Source organism: Dreissena polymorpha, unplaced genomic scaffold, assembly GCF_020536995.1.
Source record: "Dreissena polymorpha isolate Duluth1 unplaced genomic scaffold, UMN_Dpol_1.0 chrUn020, whole genome shotgun sequence".
NCBI lineage: Eukaryota > Metazoa > Mollusca > Bivalvia > Myida > Dreissenidae > Dreissena > Dreissena polymorpha.
Window position 1 is genome coordinate 376896 of NW_026273334.1, and position 27502 is coordinate 404397.

The 27502-nt window shown below is 34.5% G+C and overlaps 2 protein-coding genes across 4 annotated transcripts in view; one reads left to right on the top strand and one right to left on the bottom strand.

Annotated features, from left to right (window-relative positions):
* Nucleotides 1-193: 193 nt before the first annotated feature.
* LOC127863620 (ectoine dioxygenase-like) lies at nucleotides 194-18447 on the bottom strand. 3 transcript variants are annotated; one of them, XM_052403247.1, is made up of 11 exons: nucleotides 18240-18447; nucleotides 8629-8755; nucleotides 7921-8058; nucleotides 7324-7470; nucleotides 5660-5763; nucleotides 4528-4579; nucleotides 3714-3781; nucleotides 3086-3155; nucleotides 2681-2793; nucleotides 1022-1121; nucleotides 194-894 (listed from the first exon to the last, which is right to left on the bottom strand). In XM_052403247.1, exons 2-11 carry the CDS (start codon nucleotides 8710-8712, stop codon nucleotides 817-819), a joined length of 954 nt encoding a protein of 317 aa, XP_052259207.1. In that variant the 5' UTR covers nucleotides 8713-8755; nucleotides 18240-18447; the 3' UTR covers nucleotides 194-816. The 3 variants fall into 3 exon arrangements, with proteins under 3 accessions (XP_052259207.1, XP_052259206.1, XP_052259205.1); XM_052403246.1 differs by lacking the exon at nucleotides 18240-18447 and adding an exon at nucleotides 13495-13557; XM_052403245.1 differs by lacking the exon at nucleotides 18240-18447 and adding an exon at nucleotides 13416-13539.
* Nucleotides 13531-27502, top strand: part of LOC127863613 (vang-like protein 2-B) — a 38097-nt gene continuing 24125 nt past the window's right edge. Inside the window, exon 1 of the mRNA XM_052403220.1 lies at nucleotides 13531-13788. The gene's annotated coding sequence lies outside the window, so the exon portion shown is untranslated. The remainder of the gene's footprint in view (nucleotides 13789-27502) is intronic.

Below are 27502 nucleotides of genomic sequence, written 5' to 3' on the forward strand. Positions count from 1 at the left end.
AAGCAATTTTGTCGGTTTTTGACATTTTTTAAAGGTCACAAAAGTATGAAAAGTGGATCTTATTTCTAAAATGTACACAAACGGGCATGTTGTCTTTTGCAAAAATGCTCGTATGTATAACTTTTTTGTACAGGAAAAATGCCTTTCCGAGAAGTGTAAAAGGGCGTTTTGACAATATGGTATTGGATACGTATTCAAATTCATATTTATTTTCACGAATAAATGACGGAATCGTTGAGACAGAACAATACCGAACCATTGTTTTTCTATACATGGTAACACTTGTATTTGTAAGCATGTCAAGACAATCCAAGAGAATGTTACAGACAAGAATTCAATGTTATCAATAGCATGAGGTTTGCACAGTGGTATTTAATTGTCCTTTATAAAATATGTCTTCTGAATTTCCAAGGCCTGCAAAGGGTCAAAGAACAACATTGTATACTTATCACAATGAATATCTTTCTTAGAGTTTATTAATATGAAAACAGTGTGATAAAAAATCATAAATGCACAAACATATAATTTTATGTTTAAATAAAACACTATTGAAGGCAACATTATAACAATATGACACTTTAAATAAAGTTACTACCATTATATTAAATATTACATTCAAAAACATTAGGCCTTTTTCAACATGTGAATACAATACACAATAACAATATAATCAGTATGATAAAACAATCAGTCAAATAGGTATGAAAATTCAATAAATAGTGTACTAACATTGCTATCAAATAGGTACTTTAGAGACATTAGTGTCTTGTATCATATGTAACCAATAATGTCCAATATAATATTCCATGTTTATGTTCATTTTGAAGCTTCATTGAAAGGCATGCACTCTGGATCAAACACCAATGGAAAGAACTGGCCATCCATTTTTGACCCCTGAAACAAACAAATATATCAGAAATTGAAACGGTCAAATGCAGTTTTATCAAACGAATTGTTCAAATTTAGACAATATGTGTAAATATGTAGAACAGAAGACCCCATGGTGCGCATGAAAGCATACCTTAGGCACACAAATATCTTTGAGGATTTCTCCGTCCGTGTTGGAGCACACACCGTCTTTGAAGTAGTTGAGTACTGCAGCTCGACGTGGCTTATCTGATCTGCAACAACCACATGAACGTTTTCTTATAATAAAAGAACTAGACATATGGTACAATATTTATTCAAATTCAAACAGAATATAATCAGCACAAGGTTACATTCATTTTTGATTTTAAGCTCAAGCACATGTTTCTACTATCAAGCATGGAGAACAGGCCTAATTTTTTTTTAAAGAAACTTCAGTCAAATTATTTTTATAACAATTACCCGGTACATACAAAACTGTCATATAGATAGATGCATTAAAATATTGACTTATTTCAACAACTAATGGTATCTGTTTAACCAACAAATAACGCTTTACAAAATATGTGGAGTAATTAACAAGAAATGTATATTATTAAAATTAATCAATTTTATACCAGTACATCTTTTTAGAGATAATATATCAAATAAGAAGGCCAAGGCCCTAAGGCGCTCACCTTAGACCTAACGGAGCAACACCATAATAAGCATGTAGTGTTCACAAGGTTTCAGTGACAAGAAAACTTTCTAACCATTTTTAATCAATACCTTTTTCAAAATCAACCCAGATATATCAACATCAATGTTCTGAGCAATTTTTATTAGCGGGTAAAAAATATGACTTGTTGAGTGCTCTTATGGTTTTACTATAACAATATACGGCAAACAACTAAGCCTCATGGCGCCATGTTTTTCAATGGATCAGGACCATATCCCACAAATGTGACTTTTCATTTGACTATTTGACCCTGTTTGTGACCCCATGTGACCCTGATTCAAAGTTGGCTAAGATATTTTTGGAACAAATGTTCTCACCAAGTTTCAAGAAGAGTGGGCTCTAAATGCTTTCTCCGCCTGTTCACCAGCTTTTCCTTTAATTCGACCAAGTGTGTTTTTTTTAATACTTAAAATAACCCAGTTGCAGACTGGACCAAGATATCATTGTCAGAAATATTCAAACCAATCCTGATGAAGATAAGGAAATAAAGCTGCCAATAAGCTATTTCTCTTTTTTGAACTGATGACATATAACATAAGACCAAGTTTCAAACTGGGCTGAGATATAAATATGTCAAATTTACTGACCAAGTTTTTATGATGTTTGAGCTTAAAATGTCGCCTGTAGTATGGTCACAACGTCTTTCAATAATGTAACCTTGTAACCTTCTTTTTAACCCCACATAAACCATTAAAAATTAAGCAGAGATTTCATCAATTGTCTTATTTAAAATTTGATAAAGCCAAGACATTATTAGGACTAATATTGTGACCAAGTTGCTTGAAGATTGGATAATTAACGTGGCTTCTATAGAGTGGCATCTATTGTGGTCACAAAATTTACTTTTAAGTGACCTAGTTTTAAAACCCACATGATCCAGTTTTTAACTCAGTCCGTATTCACTCGGACAAATTGGGACACATTTTCTGACCAAGTTTCAACACAATTTTGTAATATATGTGGTCTCTATAGGGTTCACAAGGTATATGTTGAGGAAACACAAAGATCAAAAGGCCATCATAAAAGCTGACCATTAACATGTGCTCAGGTGAGTTAGAACTAAAATATTTTAATGTGATTATAATCTGAGGTGACCTGTTTCCATAAGAACCATGCACAGCAAGAGCATGATGAAAGCTTGCTTCTCCCTTCCTTAGATTTCCACAAACAGGTCGGAAACCATCCTTTTCTTCCTCGGTTAGGATGGTCTGTAAATAACCCAAAATAAAATAACGGTCGAGCGTGAAACTGTTGTATTCTCTAGGTTTTTGCTAAACCCTCCTTTAGCTAACCTCAAAATTATACCAGTAATGAGCAGGGCATTATTGCATCCACTTTTCACGGATAAGTTGTAAATACTCAAATGCAATGTCTTTTATGGTGTTTACTAACAGAACAATGCAGAAGGAAGAAGCAAAACCCAAGACAGTTGTGAAACACAAACATTATTCATTTTAATGTTGTCTTTTTAGTACAAAGATTTTTGACAAATGAACCTACTTTTATGGATTCCATATCCTTGAAACTAAAATCAGTCACTGGCAAAGGCTTGCCATCATCTCGAGTCCATCTGGAAAAACCAATGGAAAATGATAAAAATCTCTCAGATATAAGATAAGAACAATTATGGCAGAAGTTGAAAAATTATTGAAAGAAATATATCCAGTACACTTAATGGTAAAAACATAATACTTTGAACTACAATTAGACTCATTGTTATCATATTATCTTTTAAACCTTTCAAAGTTAAAAGTGGTGAATCAGAAAAATAAGAAACACGAAAATGCCCTGAAACAACGTTTTCAACATGGTAGTAACTAATTATTGTGAAATTCCAAGCTAGATGTGCCTTTAGGATTCCTTCACACAATATGTTTACACAATACCTCAATCCAAACTAAAGTTATTGAGCTGGAAGTTATTCTATTTTAAGCAACAGTGCCATTAACTTTGATCTAATTAGACTAGAGAAAAGCAAAGCTCTGTCAGCATTTAATCTACCACCTCACACAGCAATATCCCCCATTAAAACTCAAGTTCTTGAGTGAAAGCTGTTTTGAGTCACAGTGACCTTGACCTAAATGTAACAAAACAACATCCAAAGCTAGGTCTACACATAAGCTGTTACCTATGTGAGCCAGGTATGTAGTGTAGGCCACCGTTCTCCTCTGTCTGGTCATCTAAGGCTATGTGAACCTGTAATAATTTATCATAGCACATAAAGGACATTACTTAATATATATTATATTACCAGTAATATATTTTAAAACTTATTTTGATAGGTATTTCATGAAATACGGTAGTAACAAAATAATAAAAAATTCAAATTAATTTACTTTGATATTATCTGCTTTTTATGGGATTGACAAAGAAGATTCTTATATATGTGATTTGCTTAAATATATTCAGAAATTAAAAATTTTGCAAGTAAAAGGGATTATTTCAGAAAAGCAGAAGAGATATCACTAAATTACCAGCATGTTTTATGCCAACACATAAGGGATACAATAATATTTCTGGTTTATGTAATAAAAGCAGTTACTTCTGATAAAGGCGCAGATGATGAACATAATTGTTTTTGCATAAGCAATTTGTGAAGGACCGTTACATACTTGTAAGGAAATACCAAGGATTACATGGTTATGGAAAAGGGGGAGGGTGGACAGCAAGACCTTTATAGTGACATTTTAAAAGATCTCTACATACAAGGAAATTCTCAGTCTAACAAATGTACATGTACCGGTAATTAGGTTGTTTTAGCATTGCCTTTCAGTGGTTTTTTATTATTTGCAAAAAATGTATAAAAAAAATTGTTCAAAATAGTCCAGAACTAAAAATGATTTGGGCACAACACCATGCTATTTCAATCTAGATCTGCCCTACAAATGGGTGAGTGGTGGGAGGGACTTCTGGTTACTATGGTTACTATAGAAACCATTTACAGTAAGGTGGGCCATAGGTGTTGTCCTGGTCCAGTAGGAGTAATCCTGATGCCTGCAGGCAGATCACCATATTTAATTAACTTGTGCTCTATGTTAATTTAAATTATATAATATAAAATGCGCACAGGAAAACCAGGCTTAATGCATGTGCAAGTGCTTTCCCAAATGGCCTGTTCGGTCCGCACAAACTAATCAGGGATGACAAAGGGAAAATTGTGTTAATGTGTGAGGGTAAAGTATTGTCCCAGATAAGCCTTCCTGCTTATATTTTGATTTCAAGGAAGTCTCTGATAAGCACATTTCCAGTCCAGGCAGACTGCACGACACATTACGCATATGCATTAAGGCAGATTTTCTCAGAGCATCTCAATTGTATAAAAAAAATCCCCAAGGATACTGGCAACATTCATTTGCATTCATATGTTGTCTGCCCTCCCATATACCATTTTATGCACATGCTGTGTTATAATATATGTATTACATATAGCAAATATTGATTTCTTGCAACAATTTATCATTCACTTAAGTGAGCACATAAATATATGTTAATAACCTATTATACTCAACACTGATTTAATACTTTCATACTATATCAGTAGTTAAAACAAATTTATGTTCATTAAATCTTAAGGCTTGCATTACCAGCATTATCTCAACAGTATGATTGTATAAAAAACATAAAAGATTCAAAAGAGACAAGAGCTGTGTTTGTGAAACACAATGCTCAATACTGCGCTTTGAAGCCGCACAGCAGCTATTTTAGAAAAAAATGACCTTTGACCTTATAGGATGACCTTGACCTTTCACCACTCAAAATGTGCAGCTCTATGAGATACACATGCATGCCAAATATCAAGTTGCTATCTTCAATATTGCAAAAGTTATCACCAACCTTTAAGTTTTGGGACAGACACACACATACATTACAGACAGGCCAAAAACAATATACCCCCGATCATTCGATCTGGGTGCATAAAAATCTATAGCATACCAGCATCCAAAACATGCACATGATAAGTGTACATATTAAATACACACACAAGGCTGCCTACCAGGTTACAATACCCCCCCCCCCCCCTGACTGCCTTCCAGGCTACCTTGCCCTCTTCCCACCCACCTCAAGACTACATACCAAGCTACATTACCCCCGTGGAATGGAGGCTTGGCAAACAGCTGATCATGCCAGAAGCGTACAGAGGACATCCTTCCTGGGTCCAACAGCTGAGACACAGGAACCTGGGGAAATACAATCGCATTATACATCATACCAGTATCTCATTATTCTCATCTTATCAGCCCTCCTCATCGTATCATTGGTTTAACATAGTGACAAATCTTAGCAACCAATCAGAAGGGCGGGTATGATAATAAACATTGTGCATGATACAACCGGGAGCTGAATCTAGCCAGTATTTTGTAAAAACATATAAAAACAAGTGTGTTTGACTTTCAAAATCTATTCACTTCAAAATGTATGTGTATTTTATTTTGAGGGCTGATATAACAGATACACATTATATATCTTTATCTCACTTTGCACTATATTTTATCACATATATACCATATAATTATTATACACTTTATTCTTAGTCCAAGCATTCTCAAACCTGATGTCCTCAATACTCATTCCTGGGTTGTACATTTTAAATCCTTTAGGCAATTGTATACATATTAAATTTGATCATATTTTTTACATGTACCACTGGTATAATATAATCAAAATCATTACACTCATTATTGTTTATACATTAAATCTGCTTTCTAATATGCAACCAGACTAAACCTTGACTAGTAAAATGTGTTTTCAAGTATAAGACAAGGACCAGTGTTTTATGACTACCGTAATTACTCTATGTTTTGGGACACTTAAAAAATTTTTTTTTTCGTGTCCGAAAACATAGATACGAAAAATATTCACAAAATGCAGGTGTCCGAAAACTTAGAGTCGAAAATTGAAGTGTCCTAAAATAGCGTCAATTGTATCAACGACTACCAGTGATAGCATGCGCTTGTAAAATACCATGCCGTATAGTATAAATTACAGTTATATATATTTGCACTGCATTTCAAATAATTTTAAATGCTTAATTTATTTGACAGATAGTTACTACAAGGTTGTACTTTGACCAACGCGTTTAAAGATGAAAATGTGACGTACCGATACTTGCTAGTATGAACCTGTAATTAACGCAAAAAAAAGCAAACTATGAATTCTTTGTTTGTTCATTTCAGATAGTTGTTTTCTTACACCTTTCATTGTTCATAAAACTTGCAATAGGGTGCATTACACTTTGAAGCGTTTAGTATTTGTCACAGTTATTTTACTTAGAAGGGGTAGGACCATTGCTGTAGATAATTGAACTGTTAATTGGTACTGCCCCTGGTAAGTGTCATAACGCTTATGCTATCGGGCGAAACCATTGTTTAATACCGGTTTACAAGGTTATTTACCCAATAACGCAATGTAATGGTCCGTTGCCCTCAGGCATGCACCTTCCATGTTTTATGATGTTAATCTGGTTGTAAAATCTCATGATCGAAGTGTCATTAGATATCGAAAACAAGACCGAAATTTGGTAAATTAGCGCTGTAAAATATTCTGTCCCAAAACTTAGAGACATAAATAATGGACAAAAATCGTGTGTCCAAAAAGTAAGAGTCATGAAAAATAATTATTTTTGCAAAAAAAGGAGGTGTCCGAAAACTTAGAGTGTCCGAAAACATAGAGTTATTACGGTAATGTAAATGGCAAAAGCGGATAAGTAATGGCATACAACTTGAACAAATGTATCTAACCACAACGTTTGGAAGGAACACCAGGTCATGGAAATGTTTTGTAAGCCTCCAATGACCCAGAGCGTGCATCAGAACGTTGTCAGGGTCACCACTCTGGTTGCTATGGTATTCATACAACATCTCCATGCCTGGGTGCTTTTCTTCACCCTGCAAAAACAAATAATACTATCAATGGATAACGTGGAATATTTCTATTTAGATTGTTGCAGACTTTATGGCATGTTAAGATCATGATGAAAATATTTAAAAAAGTAATGTCCCTCCTTCATTCATGTCACAAGAAATGTTGATGGCAAGTACAAATGTACATCCTGATTTTCCAAAAATAAATGGCATAATTGCAGCATATTGCAATGTCCATGAAATCTTAAATTCAGGCCTTCAGCCAAACAAAACATCCTTCAAACAATTAGTTTCCAATATTCAGCAAAAGATCTGCATATACAAATTAAGAAAACCTCAAATATTTCACTACAAAACAACAGCAGTCAATAGAACATACAAAGGTGTAATAACTATCTGCATTAAAAAAATATATAATGTAAATATATTCTTTAATATTCTAAAAGTTGTAGATTTAATGAAAATCATACCAACCAGAAAGTACTTGTAGTCAGCAAGTATTTTGTCACACTGGTCTGGTGTCAGTACAGGGACATTCAGCAGGAAGCCATCTCTCTGGAACTGTTCTATCTGGGACAGACTCAGCATGAACGACTGCCATTCATCGACGTCCTTTAAACACAAGACATTAAGAATGAAACTGCCTTACCTTAGAGACAAATGTTATGCACTTACAGATGATATTTGTTGATTTCAGTGTCAGATAGTATTATCATTTAATGATAAATATATTCTTCAAATAAAAATTTGAATGAGTGATGATGAAACAAACCAACACAATATAATTTTTTACACAGATAAACCACTGAAAACAAGAAACTGTCGGAAAAGGGTGATGCTCCCCAAAGTTTTTTTTTGTCACAATATTGCACTATATATTCAGATAAAAGGAAATGTCTTGAGGGAACAGAAGTTGGGGGGACAATATTTTTTTTATAGAAAATTTCAAAGGGCCATAACTCTGTGAAAAATCATCTGACCAGAACCCGCTGATAATATGCACATCTCCTCTTGGTAGTGAAGCTTCCCATAAAGTTTCTTTGAATTCCGGTCATAAGTTGCTGAGAAAAAGCCCGGACAAAAAAAGTGCACGGACGGACACACGGACAGACGAAGCGGCGACTATATGCTCCCTCCAAAATAAATTTTGGGGGAGCATAATAAAAGCAAGTTCCTGTATACCGTTACTGGCGCAAACAAGTCTCCAACAGGTCTGTGAACCATGCTGCAGTCCTGCAAGCTGGGACTGCATTCTCCAGCGTCCATTAGTATGCAGGTATTACTGGTGATTGATTGGCAACAGATTTACCTAATGAATAACATAAAGTCATAAAAAACATGTAAAACAAGACTATTGCCAAGCAATATATGTCCCCTACCGGCTCCACCATTGTCAGAAATTCCACCATTGTCAGAATTTTTTTATATTTTTTATATTTGTTGCCATAGCAACCAGAATTTTTGACGTAGGAACACAATGAAATGACGTGCATAATGTCCATATTGCCATTTATCCATGTTTCAAGTTTCATGAAAAAATATGAAGAACTTTTAAGTTATCTCAGGATCCAGAAAAAAAACACCATTTTCAGCAGTATTTCTAGTCTATTTGTTGCCATAGCAACCAGAATTTTTGACATAGGAACAAAATGAAATGACGTGCATAATGTCCATATTGCCATCTATCTATGTTTTAAGTTTCATGAAAAAATATTAAGAACTTTTAAAGTTATCGCAGGATCCAGAAAAAAACACCATTTTCAGCAGTATTTCTGGTCTATTTGTTGCCATAGCAACCAGAATTTTTGACGTAGGAACAAAATGAAATGACGTTCATAATGTCCATATTACCATCTATCCATGTTTCAAGTTTCGTGAACAAATATGAAGAACTTTTTAAGTTATTGCAGGATCCAGAAAAGTGTGACAGATTGACATAACGGACACACAGAGCGCAAACCAGAGGTGAAACCGGTAGGGGACAACAAGAGATGTGCCCCCTTCTGCGCCACTTTGAAGCCATATATTTGATCTTTGACCTTGAAGGATGACTTTGACCTTTCACCACTCAAAATGTGCAACTCCATGAGATACACATGCATGCCAATTATCAAGTTGCTATCTTCAATATTGCAAAAGTTATGACCAATGTAAAAGTTTTCAGACGGACGGACAGACCAAACGGACTGACGGACAGTTAAAAAACTATATGCCACCCTTAGGGGGCATAAAAATGGGCTTCCATCAAATACAAATGTTTAAAAAATGCCACTCTACTCGAGAGTAAAGAAATGAAAACTATATTACAATTCATGCTATACATTTTTACAAATTGTTTAAATACTGGAAATGCTTTTCCCAATTTTCCAAAAAAAAACAATTCCAAAAGACTTCTGCATGCAAGCTGCCAACAAACAAAATAATAGCACATTAATTCCATCAAAACTTAAAGGGACCTTTTCACCGATTTTGGCATGTATTAAAGTTTGTCATTAAATGCTTTGTATTGATAAATGTAAACATTGGATCTTAAAAGCTCCAGTAAAAAAAACAAGAATAAAATTAAAGAAAGAAAAAAAAGTAACCCTCAACTGGGCTCGAACCACTGACCCCTGTAGTAAAAGTCTAACGCTTAGATCACTCGGCCATCAGTGCTCATAAAATTAGAGATGTATTTAATAATTGTTATAAGCAATCCTCATAGTGTCACAAAATATAAGGACAACAACAGAACTCTCCAAATTATTCAATCCTTTCACGTTGCAACGCCTTATAATTTTTAGGTTTTTAAATCGTCAAAAGATGCCTTTTATGGATATTTTAGAGCATGGTAAATGTTCAGTATTACTGTTTCCTCACAAATATCACAAATATTATAAATACAACAAAAACTTGCGAATCTGAAAAAAAAAATGTGTGAGGTCAATCTACCAAAACGTGAAAAGATCACTTTAAGGTATCAAGCTGAAACTGTTCTTCTAATTTGAGTCAAATTGACCTTGACTCCACTGGCCCTTAATGCAATTCCTCATCAGATCAACCTGTTACCTACCCCCCCCCCCCCCCTCACACAATTTTAGAACAATATCAAACCTAACAGATCTTACTGAGGTAAGAGTTATGGGCCTTGGTAAGTGACCCATACAAATATCATCTGAGGTTTCAATGAAATACAGTCCATCCTTGTTATCTTGACATCGGATATCTCGATATGTCGAAGTAAATTCAATGTCCCAACTTTTTTCCTTCTTTATCTATATAAATAAACATCGCATATCTCGATTTTAATTATTTCAAATAATTCGACATCTCGATATATAAAATTTTGTCCCGAGTCCCGATTTTACATGTATTAATGTAGTTTATCTCGAAGTGTGAATAACTGTTCCAGTGTCTGCAAAAGGTGAGAACAAATTTCTTTGATACTTCATCGTCCCGCTTCGCCTGGCTGCTCACGATACTGTGCGGTAGGAAATTGATTGGTAGGTTATTTGCATCAATGATCACACTTGTGTAACGTTGTTAGCCCTTAACACTTGAGTAAGGCCTGTCACTTTAACTGTCACTAAAACATCCATTAACTGCAATTAATACACAGCCTGTATCTAGATCTGGGGATGTTGAGTAATAAAGATAATAAAGACAAGACTCAAAATGGCTTTTCATTTTATTTGATCCTATATTAATAATCGATTGAACTTTGCATTTCAAACTACGAAATGTACATGTACAGTTCAGTATTCCGGAACGTGATTTACACATGTTCAGATGAAAAACCCTCGTCTTGATTGGACGTCAATTGTATCATAACTTTAAATAGCAGCATTACCGCATGTTTACTTGACAGTTTAAAAAAATTATAACCGCTTGAGTTCATGCAATTCTGTAATACTTAAAACGTCATTTTAAGCATTTAAATAGCAAAATTAATCGTACCTCGTAAAAACGCGTATATATCAGGCAGAGAGTATTATTATCACACGATGACGGCTTTAGTTGGACCATATAGCAGGTATTTAGATGTTAAAAACAAGGTAAATTTTCGTCTCATTTTTTTTTTTTAAACGCCTAATCGGATATCTCGAACTCTCGTTATCTTTATATTTTTTCTTCAAGATAACAAGAGTGGACTGTACCTGAAGTAGGAACAGTGTTGGGAAGATGTTGCACTTTCACTTTAAACATACACAGAGGCTGACAAATGGTTAAGTAGCATATATACTGTCTAAAATAGTAAATAAAACAAGGGCTGTTTGTAAAACATGCATGCCCCCCTATATGGGCTATAAGTTGTAGTAGCAGCCATTGTGTGAATACGTTTATGTCACTGTGAACGGTGGTGTTGGTGGTGATGGTGGTGGTGGTGTAGTAGTGGTAGTGGTAGTAGTAGTATTAGTATTCGTAGTATTAGTAGTAGTAGTAGTAGTAGTAGTGTAGTAGTAGTAGTGTAGTAGAAGTTAGTAGAAGTAGTAGTATAGTAGTAGTAGTAGTGTAGTGTAGTCGTAGTAGTAGTAGTAAGAAGTAGAAATAGTAGTAGTAGTAGTCGTAGTAGTAGTAGTAGTAGATCGTAGTATAGTAGTAGAGTAGTAGTAGTAGTAGAAGTATTAGTAGTAGTATTAGTTGTGTAGGGTAGTAGTCGTCGTAGAGTAGTAGTAGTAGTAGTAGTATTAGTAGTAGTAGTAGGTAGTAGTAGCAGTAGCATGTAGCAGCAGCAGTAGCAGCAGCAGATTACAAACCAATACTTAAGAATGATCAAATGGGAAAAGGGAACCTAGCACTGGCAGTAAATATGGGGCTCATTTACAGGTCAGATTTGGAATCTCTGCTGTAAAATGAGATTTTGAATGAATTAAAGGGAGGCAAATCTGTAATAAAAGAACATGCATAATCCGTAATTGTTTCCCTTGTTTGATCCATGCGAAATCCTTAAAATGCCTATTTCCAGTAACTGTGACCTTCACCTGTGACCTTTGACCTAGTGACCTCAAAATCAATAGGGGTCATCTGCGAGTCATGATCAATGTACCTATGAAGTTTCATGATCCTAGCCCCAAGCGTTCTTGAGTTATCATCCGGAAACCACCTGGTGGACGGACGGACCGACCGACCGACATGAGCAAAGCAATATACCCCCTCTTCTTCGAAGGGGGGCATAATAACAGCTGTTCACAACTGACGGTGGTGGATGTTTTTGTTGAGAATCAGTAACAGCAACATTGCTCTAATGGATGTTATGCTCCTCCTGATAACACTTTAACCTCTGATCCCTTATTATGGTCTTATCAGTTAGCATTTGACCTGATTCAAATAAATCATTCTTTATTTGTTAATATTTAATTTCTAGATTATTTACATGTAAAATCTATAACCTTTGACTAAGAGACTTTATCCATGTGTTTGATGGGGCAACCTATGTGTACAAAGGTTTGACCTGCCTTATAACTTTGTCTTGCCTAATAAAGTAAGGACAAAAAAGAATAAAGTTATTATGATAATTGCTTTCTAAGTGTGACCTTGACCTTTAAGCTTCTGATCAGACTCTCATTTCAAGCAGTCTTAATGAGCATTGCATTTGTGAAAAGTATCATTCATGTCAATGATAAGTTATTTCATGAAAAAATTTAGTGTCAATGACAAGGTATTGCATTAACATTTTAAGTGTTAACTGTGATATTTGACCTTTATGTTTGGCCATGACCTTTGCCTAATCTTGTACCACATCAGTTTTACTTGCAGTCAACCAACATTTCTGTCAAGAAAATCTCAAAATTTCTCTATCATTTGATAAATTTATTACAAAGAAGACCGAATGGTGATGGAAAAAGGCCTGAAAATATTAAAATTATTGACTTGTTTAACTATGGATTACGTACATGAAACAAATTTCGAAGGGTAAGAAGTTCGAAACGTTCTAAATTAAGATCCCCTATGGTAATAATTGTACTATCTAATATGCAAAATATACTTACCAGAAGCAACTACTAAAACATTGTTTCATTATTTGCATAACTAGAGAAAACAACAAAGAAAAGAATATACACCTCCCACCTCTAAGATAATTTAGAAGAGGCGTAATGTGTTAAACACCGTTTGATGATTGGTCGCCGTTTCTTTTTCCACCCCACTGTAATAGACCTGGAAAATTGTTATACTTGGCACTGTTTCCTACATTCAACATGCGCTTACAAATCAAATAGGCAAGTAATAATTATGGTTTTAAATAGTTTTCTTGGAATATAAAATAAACGCACTCGGATAAGTAATAAAAAGTGTAAAACCGTAAAAGAGAACAGCCAATTTTGACAACATGTTCAAAATGGAGCCGAAACTTGGATAACAAAGGTGTGTAATTTTTGTGTTCGTAATTCATTATGTGTTTTGTTTGCGTTCATTAAAAACTGTTGACGTTTGATCTTTCATTTTCCATTAATGTCACGTTAACAAACATGTTACTTTATTCGCAAATACCTGAATAATAATTCACTCAGTTTCTTATTTTCATTTTTTATTAGATTTGGAAAATTAATTAACCAATCTTTACTGAAAAAGCGAGTACCTTTAAAGTTAAGGCCTTCTATTTAGATTTTAAAGCTTACTTATTGTGTAATGATTTAACTTCTTATTTAAATAATACATGTGAATGATGAACAATTAATTGTACATGACGTTTTTGTAAAATGTTTTGTTATTATGGTTATGTTACTTAAGTCTTCACCAAGGGGACGTGGAGTGTGTCCCAGCACTATTATCTAATAAATTTACTTTAATGCCAACCAAAGCTGCTTGGACAACATTGCAATATAGATGCTATTTCCTCTATTATTTTTTTTCTGTAAGATATTCAGAGTGAGAAGATCTTGTTCAGTGGGTAAGGGGAGGCAGAATTCTCTTAAGAAATCCCAGCTGTTCTGTGGTGTCCATCAACTCGAGTAATGCATCAAGAGTATGGATTAAACCCTGTTGGCTCAGCTGATAAGCAAGTGCAGCAACCACTGTGCAAAACACAGCCTGCCATTTATATTTATTACTGATTGGCACTGGTCTCATATGTTTTTCCCCTTGTATTCAGCCACTTCTACTTCAGGGCCCTCACACTACTTTGGGGGAAGGGGTCCGCAGCCCTTAGGAGGAGGAATTTTCGCGGCGTTACCCTTTTTGGGGGAATTTTTTACTTACTCACTCATTATTTCATTTGTACATGTTTGCAGGGGTTTTTTTAGAGAAAGGGGAAGACGCTGGGTGAAAGGGGAAAAAAGAGTGCGAAAGAGACATATTAGGGGGAAAAAATAAAAACTGTTCATTTCAATGTCTATAACTCATCAAAAGAGGCTTGTCTCCGTCCTTTTTGTTCTTACACATTTAACACGTATTAAAGTCAAAGTCCTTAATTAAGTTGCAGGTGTAGATCTAATTATGGGAAATGTTTTCAACTATATTTCTGTACTGGGGCCGGGGGACGATGTCAATTTTGTGATTTCAATTTCATGATGAATGGGTTGACGATCTTGATCTGCTACAGTATTGGAAGGGAAAGGAGCAGCAGCTGCCGATTGTCTACTTTCACTTTCACAATGTTCGATGTTGATTACCTCAGAATCCTGATGGGTTATAACGGTTTTCGATGATTCTTTCTTAAAAAATGCCTCGATGCGTTCAGTATCTTCCAATTCCGAATGTTTTATTTTGTTTGTGTAAGAACGCCAATTGTGAGACATTTTTTTCTGTTTTCACGTTTATATCTTGGCTTGCACATAGCCCGGATGAAAATTTGACTGGTTTCTGGTAATTTATTGACGAAACACCCTTCTCGCGCAAGACCGGTATCCAGTTAAATAGTCACATGATTATTACGATTAGTTGCCCAGTTTACATAACGTTATTTAAGAGCTATATTTAGAATAACTGGGATTCCCAGATTTTTTGTGTTCGTCTGGAGAGAGAGAAAGATCGTTGTACATGGTGCAAATTGGATAATTGTCGAATGCCCAAAGGAAAAATAAACATTTCTTTGAGAGAAAATATTATATTTTGGTGAAAAATGATATTTTTGGTGGAGAAATTGTATTTTGAGGGGAAAAATTCTGGTAGGGGAAGACGCCGAATATCGGCGTCACTTTCTTAGTAAAAAAAACCCCTGGTTTGCACTATATTCATTGCATTTTTCATAATTTAGTTTGTTTGAAAAGATTAAATTGAAATAGAATTGAGATATAATAATCACGAGACACATAAAAAAATATAATTTTTTTTTTTTTTTTAGGGGGAATTTTTTCCCCCAAAAGGGGAAAAAAGTATACTTTTCAGGTGGGGGACTGCCGCCGGATTTGATAGATTGAGGGCCCTGTACTTGAACAGAAGTCTATTAAATTTTCATGTAGGATTTTGTTCTCAATATTGAAAAAACTGCCAACTGTCAGAAATTTTTTTTGCTCAAATTTACAACCGATTTTCGGCTGCTTCCCAATCGAAAAAATAGAAGTTTTTCCCCAAAAATCTGACCAAAATTTCCTAAAAAAAGCCCAACTTCCAAAAAAAGTTTTTTTAGAAAGAAGTCTCATATAACTTAATTATGATTTCTTAAATCTAGGTCTCAACTTTATTTTTTAAACATCTTACAAAATATATAACTTGAATTTAGTCATTTTTGTCCATAAATCATTCCCAAACTTGCCACTTTTATTGATTAAAAAAAATCCCAATTTGACCAGACTCCTTTTCTAGAAAACTCCCTGAACATGCACTTAAAAACAATATCACTTCTGTTACTTATAATCCTATTTATAATGCTTATTTTCCCCCAATTTCATGGTTTATCGCGCTATTTTTCCCAATTTCATGGTTTATCGCGCTAATTTTCCCAATTCAAATGACACAGGCTGAAAAAAAATTAAAGCAAAAAAAAATCACTGACTGTGCATTTTTTTTTAAATAATGCTGAAAATTGTTTGACACTGAAAGATTTTCATAAAAAATTATGAATTGAACAGAATGGTCATTTAAACAACAGACATGGCCATTGCCATATATAGGACATTGCCAACAAACAATTAAAAAGGCTGACTGTGAAATGCAAAATTGTCGGACTTACTGACCGGTTATTTTTTCTTTAAAAAATTGCAGTTTTTACAACAACATTATTTCGTGATTACCGGATTATGATATTTCCGAATATAAAAAGGTCATTTTCGTCATATTTCGTAAGTCAGTAGTACATTGAAGCATTGATACATTCCAAGAATTATTCTTAACGTGAATGGAGCGTCTCGCACGGTGGCAAAAGTAGTCGGACATTTACGATTTTTCGTTGCGTTGCACGCATGTCGCAAATATTCCAAGATGGTGGACAATAAAAAGAAATTACGATCAGCGAAAATGACAAATAAAAATCAAATGAACGCAGTACATCATTCTGCTTTATTATGTTTGTCACTCTATACAGTTTACTGTTATGGCATGTTAGTGAAATGAAAGGTACTGGTAAACGTATTTAATATATTAATAAAGCCAGGGCTTGCACTAAGAAATAAATTTTGGAAGTCCTGACTTCCTGCCCTTTACTTAAGGAAGTCCTACTCAAAAATGTTGGAAGTCCAAACAACTTTAATGTTGATGTTAACAGAATGTCAACTGCGTAAATGATCACAAACTCTTCCCATCTATTTTGGGTCACTGTACATCTGTGAAAGTAACTAGATATATCATACAACAAGGCGGAAACTACCCTAGGCTTTAAAAATAGGGAGAAGTTTGAAAAATCAGGGTATAAGTTTGTGCAAACAATATCGACAAAACATGTTAATTTCAAAACATTTATTATTTCTATCATTTTACTATGTTCATTTGTAAAAACAATAAATTCTCATTAAAATCTACTTAAATTAAATTATTTTTTTATTGATTAATAATCTTAACACATTTAAGTCATTCAACACATTTAAGTAATTTAGGATATGTGCGGTTGCAAGTTTTCATCACATATTTATTGTCATTTTATTATCCTGACCCCTATGACAACATTTGCAACAAAACACAATCTTAATGAATGGTCATGATGGAGCATCTAGTATATCTATTACTGTTTATCCGAATACTATACATGTCCGAAATATGTACACTTTATAAATGCCTTACCAGTTTAACTTTAATAATCCAAACTTTCCTTGTTGTTATCTGGTTTAACAAACCTTATCAAATGTTTGTTAAATCCATTTAATGTTTTCTCCATTATTGAATCAACATTACTTGTAATTTGAATCGCCAGCTTTGAACTGAACGCGGGTTGATTGTTACAATAGGTCAGCCATTTGCAATGTCGAAGGCAGGGATTTCAATAGATTTTAAAAACCAGGAGTCAATGACCCCTGGACTGAAATTTTGAGGAGTCAAATTGAAAAATGCTGGGGTCAATTTTGAAGCGCATTAATTGCGTTTTTGTCTGTATTATTCTATTTTTTAGATAAAAATTATATGCTCTAAGCATATTTTAATGAATTGGTACATTAAATTAACTTCCTTATAACACATTCAAGTCTTTTAACACATTGAAGTAATTTAAGATAAGTACCGGTAGCACCTTTTCATCACACATTTATCGTCATTATATTATCATCATCCCTATGATAGCTTTTTTTAACAAAACACAATCTAAATGCATGGAACATCTAGTATAATATCTATTACTGTTTATCCGAATACTATACATGTCCGAAATATGTACACTTAAGAATGCCTTGCATGTAGTAGTTTAACCTTAATAATCCAATTTTTTCTTGTTGTTATCTGGTTTAACATACCTTATCAAATGTTTGTTAAATCCAGTTAAAGCTTTCTCCACTACTGAATCACCATTACTTGCAATTTGAATCGCAAGCTTTTAATTGAACGCGGGTTGAATGTTACGTCCGCCATTTACAATGTTGAAGGTCATGACGTTGCACTTTAATTCTACTCGGATAATTTATATCTAATCGAGGAAATGTGTTTTCTCAATGTTTATGTGTAGTATTATGACTTGTTAGTATAAAAAATGAACTGTGATTCCAGTTTATATAAGATAGGTGTTACTCGTAATTATCGATGGAGTAACAAACTGACAAAACTCGCTGGACTTACTAGTAGTCCAAATAATAAGACGTAAGCTACCCTGCGATGTAAATCGACCTCATATTTATAGGAGTAGACTTACTAGTGGACCTACGTAATTAATAGACCTTTGATCAATTTAGTTTTTTCTTTAATTACTTTTGCCGACTTTCTTTAACTGTGCCGTCTGCAAAGTCTGCAAAAAAACCTGCAATTATCGGATGGTCAATCAATTATCACGTTATCACTGCTGCTAATTACCCAGTAAGTGCGCACGTACTATTTAGACGGTGACATGTGTATTGGAAGAGATGAGATAAGATAAACGATGCCCGGGGTATTCCCTCGATTATAGACCGAGTTTCAAATACTGAAACATTAATTTCAATTAAGAGCACATCGGGATTTATTGCCATGGAACTCAAGATGTTAACTGACTGACGCACGGGTCAAATTTATGATGCGTCAAAATGACGCACGGCAGAAAAGGGGGTTGCGTCAAAAACAAGTCTTTTTTATTTTGCTCGCGTCAAAACGCATGATTCTGCGTCTATTGAAATCCCTGGAAGGTCATGGTGTAGCAATTTAATTCTACTCGGATAATTTATATCTAATCCAGGAAATGTGTTTTTGAATGTTTCTGTCTAGTAAAATGACATGTTAGTATAGAAAATGAACTGTGATTCCAGTTTATATAAGATGGTTATTACTCGTAATTATCGGTGGATTAACAAACTGAGAAAACAATGCGGGCGGTATCAAATATAAGGAGGCGAAGTTTAGACTGATCGAGACGTGTGCGAAACACATTGAGTCGGCAGAAAGCAGTGTTGATTGAAGTATTATTTTAATCGACAGCTTACGTTACGGGTTGCTATTTTCGGTGTATGACCAATTTTAAGGAAGTATAGTGGAAGTCATGGGTTTTTGTTTTCGGCGTATGGAAACAATTATCAGGCGTAATATACGGCCGTACGCTGCTTAGTGCAAGCCCTGATAAAGCTGTGTTTAATACATCAATAAAACTATATTATGTATATATGTGAAAATATTTTCCAAAACTGAAAAAAAACTTAATTTATTTCTTCAAATCAGGCTGTTGACACTTTTTTTGCCCTTTCATAAATAAACTACGTGTTAACATTCCCTTTTTGAATTTACTATGCAATGTTACCTACAGGATAAAACACTTAAAATTGAGGCCTGTGAAATAAACAACTGGCCTGTAAATTATTTCTCCTTGTAGGCCAGTCTGGCCTGTATAACTTGTGAGGTCTTTCGCCATATCTGAAAAATAAACTATAAACATGTACAAAAATCATTTTAATACTCAATCTGCATACAGAAAAAATAAATTGATTGTTGTTATTAAAATGTTTCATTACATTAGAACTTCTAATTTACAATTTTATATTTTGTCTTTTATTAAATTAAACAACAGTCTCTCTATAAGTCTATTCTATTGTACAGTGTTTCTTTGATGAAAGTACTGTATGCTTGTACATGTACATGTAAAGCCAGTATTGTATTATTTAATTAATTATCTAAGATAGCCAAAGGGGAACTAAAATAATTTATATGGTCTGGCATTGTTTTGTCTTCTTCAAAGAAGCTTTAACATTGTTGACTGACAATTAAACTATTATAATTCTTGGTGTGAATTTCAATTGATCTTATTTATTGAGGTGATAATGTCTTTCTTGAAATGTTTATTGTTTAGTGACTTGACTGCTTGCTGACCTGGCTTGTTTGATGCTCACTTTGTACTGTATCCAGAAAACAAAACTGAAAGTGTACAGTTAGACAAATACATGCAGGGATCATATTTTTTTCGGTTTTGTCGGTCCTAGACCGATTGGGGTCATGAAAGACCGATTGAAAATCCCAAAGAGTCGGTCCGATTCTGTTTACTAAAATTCCCATGTCATGAAATCGATTACGCAGTGCACATGCTAGCATACCCTAATTACATACTTATCTCGATTAGGTGTGATAAACCATTCACTGCAGTCTCTAAACCGGTCAGGACCAGTCTATTGCACGTCAGCCGACTTGTATCAGCGTATGACGCCAAACAACGAAGATTCGCGCGGTTGTGTATTAGTCAAGCGTGAATAACCCAGTGTCAATATCAATCGATAATTTCACTGGCTTTTACCTAGCACACTAATCGGTCAGTAATGTGTGCTCACCCACGATAAAATCGTTGACAGTTACTTTGAAGATTAAAACCTTGATGTTATCCTCGTGGAAATTGTGCATTTCATGCATGATACAGTCAGTAAACTTTCATATAAATAAAGAAGAAAATCGGATATTCTGCAATAATTGTGGGCGGACCTTATACACTGAAAGCACGCGCTGTAACTAAACAAAACATGCCGATATATTTTCCACCAGCGTAATAATCCGGCAATAAATGAATGAAAGTTGCGGTTTTGATTGACAGAACAGCCGAAAGTTATTTTTATGGGCGGAACTTCACATAAAATAGTACACAATAACAATAATATACATTGTATAAATCTTAGTAAAAGTCGTGTTAGAATCGAAATAATTTGTGTACTTTATTGTTTGTTGTTGAATAACCCACGACCGGAAGTTAAGATGCGTGGTTTCAAATCACTTGTGCTTCGCACTCGTGATTTAATCCCTACGCATCTTTACTATCGGCCGTGGTTTATTCGACAACAAACTATAACGTACACAAATTGTTTTTCAACTATTTGGTTTTATTATTGCCAGTAGCCAACCTACGCACAGACATTTGTTAGATTCAATGCATGTTTGTAAGCTATTATCGAGTGGACAATGTTTTAAAACATCGGTATAGACTAACACAGATTAATAATATTGACAACGATGAAGTCAGATAAAACAGTTACCGAAACAACAATGAAATAGCTAATGATAAAACCAATTGAGAAAACTCGTATGTTCCGTTAAAAAAATGCTAAATGCAATTTAACTTGTACATTATTATACCCTTCTCATGAATGGCAAAATCAATGGTATATATTTTAACGTTATTTGTCATAATTTCGGATAAAAATTTTTCGGACACTTTCCCCATTTAAATCCAGACCGATTGATGTTGCTGGAAAATATGATCCCTGAATACATGTATAACTGATAAAGGTACAACGTTTTTCTTCAACTCATTTTTATGGGGGTGGGGGACATATTGTTTTTGCCCTGTCTGTTGGTCTGTCTGTCTGTCTGTTTGCGCCAACTTTGACATTTTGCAATAACTTTTGCTATCTTGAAGATTGCAACTTCATATTTGGCATGCATGTGTATCTTATGAAGCTGCACATTTTGAGTGTTGAAAGGTCAAGGTCAAGGTCATCCTTCAAGGTCAGAGGTCAAATATATGTGGCCAAAATCGCTCATTTTATGAATACTTTTGCAATATTGAAGATAGCAACTTGATATTTGGCATGCATGTGTATCTTATGGAGCTGAACATTTTGAGTGTTGAAAGGTCAAGGTCATCCTTCAAGGTCAGAGGTCAAATATATGTGGCCCAAATGTTTATTTTATGAATACTTTTGCAATATTGAAGATATCAACTTGATATTTGGCATGCATGTGTATCTTATGGAGCTGCACATTTTGAGTGTTGAAAGGTCAAGGTCAGAGGTCAAATATATGTGGCCCAAATCGCTTATTTTATGAATACTTTTGCAATATTGAAGATAGCAACTTGATATTTGGCATGCATGTGTATCTCATGGAGCTGCACATTTTGAGTGGTGAAAGGTCAAGGTCATCCTTCAAGGTCAGAGGTCAAATATATGTGGCCCTAATAGCTTATTTTATGAATACTTTTGCAATATTGAAGATAGCAACTTGATATTTGGCATGCATGTGTATCTCATGGAGCTGCACATTTTGAGTGGTGAAAGGTCAAGGTCATCTTTCACAATGTCAAGGTCATCCTTCACAAGGTCAAGGTCATATATAGGGGACATTGTGTTTATCAAACACATCTTGTTTTCATTCATAATCGGTTCTGGTAATTGCCAATGGAAAAAAGTGTATATTTTTCCAAATGGGAGCTAAAAATTCCCAATGGAAGGCTTTTTTTTTATGTTAATATTTTTTTCATCTCCCATCCATATAAATTAAACCTTAGTATATATAATACTGGACAAACTTATATCCTCAATTTTGAAGCATTTTTTAGCAAAACAACAACAGCACAAATTTCCCAATTTTAGTCAAAACGCAGTGAATTTTCCCAATCCAAAGGGACCCGGCGCCATTCCCAAAACGGTGAAAAAAACACTGGGCATGACATTAAATTGGCATAATATGTTTCACAAGAAGATGTGACCTAAAAGGCAAAAAAGTGATTTTTGGAAAAAAGAGTTAGTTGCAACAGTTTTTACTTCAGTCCTCGCTGTATTGTAAATTATTTTATTTGTGAAAATTAAGTATTAGATACACATGACATGTGAGGTACTTAGTTCTGGGCTCCTTACTGTTTGACTGGGCAATCAAAGTAATGAAAAGTTAGTTTTTATTCCTGTGAAGGATAACAATACTTATATACATACATGCCATAATTTTTTTGGTCAAAAGCGGGACATTCCATTAAAAATTGTCTGGACATTTGACCAAAAAGCGGGACACCTAAAACGATCTATCATTCCACCTTTACTGGTAAAGTACTAACAAAAACTATTGATACTTTTATTCAAGACATAAAACATCTGGCATGAAGCATGGAATCTAAAACAAAACAATAACAGTTTTATAAAATAATACAATAGCAAACAACGAGGATAATATTCATCTTTTTAGCGTACAAAATCTAGAACATTACGACAACAATACTCATTATATTAATTTCAATGGCAAACATAAACGCAGGGGAGGCTATCCAGTACACTGAAAGTATGGGTTACAGTAAACTATCTACCGAACAGTTACATCAGTTACACACGGAATGCGCGGCCGTACACATTTCCGAGGTAGGTTTTTGGTGGAAGCAAACCGTCTATGTTTTCATTTTAACTCTCAACAACGCCTCAACCGTTTTATGGTCCAGTTTTTCTCTTTCTTCTTTCTGAATAATTTTCTCTAATGTTAATAATCATATTTTGTTTTCTTCTTATATACACAGATAAAACTGAATTGTGAATTGTCAGGCGCTGTATTGGGGTTGTGTCAAACTGTCATGAATAACAACACGTTGTTTTTTTAAGCATGTATCAATGCGCAGTTTGTTACTTGTCAATTGTCGCGGCTTAATTGGAGTAGGGTCAAACTGTCATGCATAGCACCTCGTTGTTTTTAGCTTAATTGGAGTAGGGTCAAACTGTCATGCATAGCACCTCATTGTTTTTATTACAATTACACCCAATTACACTAGACAGGATGGGTATCACTTATTGGACTTTTTGTTGCGATTTTGGTATATTGCACTTTCGGATTATCCCGCTATTTATGAACTAAACATTGAATGTAAAAGACTCATTAATGACGTAGAGTTAATTTCACAAAACAATTGTTTTGTAAACCGTTTCAAACAAATACGAAAATTAACACATTTTCAACATTTTTTTCATTATAATACAACTATCGATAGCAATAAGAGACCACTATCTTGAAGACCACCATGGTGTGAATGCCTGATGAAATCAATAATAAGCCGATAAATCGCTGATAAGGTGTCATAAACAACACTGGTACACACGATAAGTAGAATCGGATTGTTAATTGGGGAAATAAAGGGATTAGCGGGGGGTAAGTTATAGCGAAACAGAGCTTGAATAGCGAATTTTATTGGGAACCTATAGACCTTACATCGTTTTTTACGAATGTCGGGACAAATCGTCTCATATCGGGACGGCGGGACAAAGGGCCCAAAAGCGGGACTGTCCCACCGAGATCGGGACGTATGGCATGTATGCTTATATATGCAATATTTCAAATAAATTCAGTTTGTTCAGTTTTACAGGGAAAATGTTATAACACTTATATGAATAAAAATCAGGAAAGGACATTGTTATTAAATAAAGTGGTACTATATTTGTTCAATGTTTTGCAAATCTCGCATACAGATTATTAAAAACAAATGCAACAATTTAAATTATTTAAAATGCAACATTTTCAACTAGTTTTGTCAATATATTATCATGGTTAGAACCCACGTTTGCGCAAATAGGCTGTACTTTATGATTGACCATTTGGGATTTGGTTTCTTTGTCTCAGCTAATGCATGTATTCAACAAATGAGACCATACCAGTGGTAGCCTTTTTTTGTATGAATGTTATCTGTTCAATAAAAATAGTCTTCGGTACATGATTTTAATAGTATATTTTTTGTATAATTTCATTAAATAATTTACTTGTCAATAATTATAAAATTAAATTCTGATAGCAGTCAAGCCATTATGTATACATATAACGTTATAATAATGGAATAAATATATATAGGATCTGGCACGAGTTGTCATATCATACCATATTTTATTAAACGAGTTCAGAAATTTTGTTAGAAAGCGAGCCTTTGGCGAGCTTACTGGCAAATTTCCTGGACGAGTTTAATAAAATATGGTATGATATGACAACGAGTGTCTGATCTTTTTATGCCCCCGTAAGGGTGGCATATAGCAGTTGAACTGTCAGTCAGTCTGTCTGTCCGTCCGAAAACTTTAACATTGGCCATAACTTTTGCAATATTGAAGATACAGGGGTTGTTTTTGAAAAAGGGGAAGACGCTGGACGCTGGGTAAAAGGGGATAATTGAGCGCGAAAGAGACATATTTGGGAAAAAAATAAAAACTGTTCATTTTAATGTCTATAACTCACCTACAGACTTCAGGTTTTTTTTAGAAAAAGAGGCATGTCTCTGACCTTTTCGTTCTTAAACACATGAACATATTTTTTTAGAAAAAGAGGCATGCCTCTGACCTTTTTGTTCTCAAACACATGAACATATTTTTTTTTAGAAAAAGAGGCATGTCTGTGACCTTTTTGTTCTTAAACACATGAACATATTTTTTTTTAGAAAAAGGCATGTCTCTGACCTTTTTGTTCTTAAACACATGAACAAGTATGATATTAAAGTCAAAGTCCTAAATAAAGTTGCAGGTGTAGATCTAATAATGGGAAATGTTTTCAACTGGGGCCGGGGAACGATGTCAATATTATGATTTCAATTTCATGATGAATGGGTTGACGATCTAGATCTGCTACAGTATTGGAAGGGAAAGGTGCGGCAGCTGCCGATTGTCTACTTTCACTTTCACAATAATCCGACAGTATTAATCGATGTTGATTACATGTACCTCCGAATCCTGCTGGGTTTCAACGGTTTTTGATGATTCATTCTTAAAAAATGCGTCAACACAATTAATATTTTCCGAGTCCGAACGTTTATTTTGTTCGTATATGATCGCCAATTGTGAGACTTTTTTCTGTATTAACGTTTATATCTTGGCTTTCACATAACCCGGATGAAAATTTGACTGGTTTCCGGTAATTAATTGACGAAACACCCTTCTCGCGCATGACCGGAATCCAGTAAAATAGTCACATGATTAATACGATGAGTTGCCCGGTTCCCATGACGTAATTTAAGAGCTATATATAGAATCACTGGGATTCCCATATTTGAGTGTTTGTCGGGAGAGAGAGAGTGGTACAAATTGGATCGACTTCCCAAAAGAAAAAATTCTTTGAGGCTAAAATATTATATTTTGGTGAAAAATTATATTTTTGGAGGGGAAATGGTATTTTTAGGGGAAAAATTGTGGTAGGGGAAGACGCCGAATATCGGCGTCACTTTCTTAGTAAAAAAAACCCCTGAGATAGCAACTTGATATTTTGCATGCATGTGTATCTTATGAAGCTGCACATTTTGAGTGGTGAAAGGTCAAGGTCATCCTTCAAGGTCAAAATTCAAAAAATACAATCCAAGGGGAGTAATAAGCTTTAAAAGGGAGATAATTTCTAAACCTGTCAAATGATATATTGACATTTTATTTCAAAGAGGCGAACAGGGGGCATTGTGTTTCTGACAAACACATCTCTTGTTTATCACATGCTTTTAAATGAGCAAATAAAATAAATATTTACGCAAACATAATGATAAATCCCAAATGTTTTGATCATTTCGTAACGTCATTTGACGTTGCAACGTCATTTCATCAAATAAACAAAAGGCTCAATCAAACAAAAATAAGCCAATAAAAGCGCTTAAAAAGTATACATGTTGTAGTACACATGTGTAAGATAACAATATTTGTAACGGTTATATTACATGGGAAACAGGGCTTTCCTTTGACCCGAGCTCCCGGGTATGGACGCTTGTAAATTACAGAAGACCCCTTTTTGACTCTTGAGAAAATTACGTCATGCGTCACATTTGACCCGGGGGAATATACCGACTTGCGTCAACGAGATCAAAAGTTGTTAAGACTAAGCGATAATTGGCTCGGGGCGGAGTATCTCATTTAGTACGCGCTAATCGTTAACGCCCGTTTCCAATCATCGAAGCACAAGTCCACCCAGTAGGCGGAGTTTGGTTAATTAAGAAATCTAGTATTGACCAATTAAAACACTGCTGGTTCGATGACGCGTGTATTAACTTTCCATTATTTATCATAGCGTTTGTGATCAGCTGTTTGCGGAAAAGACGTGTATTAAACCCACCTAGTTGCAATAATCCAACTCCCAGCTATTGACCCTCTGAGCTGTACGTATGTACTCATAAAAGCTCAGAGCATTTAAGAAGAACTATAAACCCACTTAAACAGAATGGACTTATCCGCGTCAGTTTTAATAATGTTCAATATTAAATAATAACATCCATATCCACAGAACACCGTAAAGCATATTTTGAGATATTTTTTACTTATCACTGTTTTACTTCATGATTGCTCAGTTCAAAGACACGCGAAAGTTATGCTGGCATATGTACTGTCTACAACGTCAAATTACACGCTCTGCATCAAAGTTG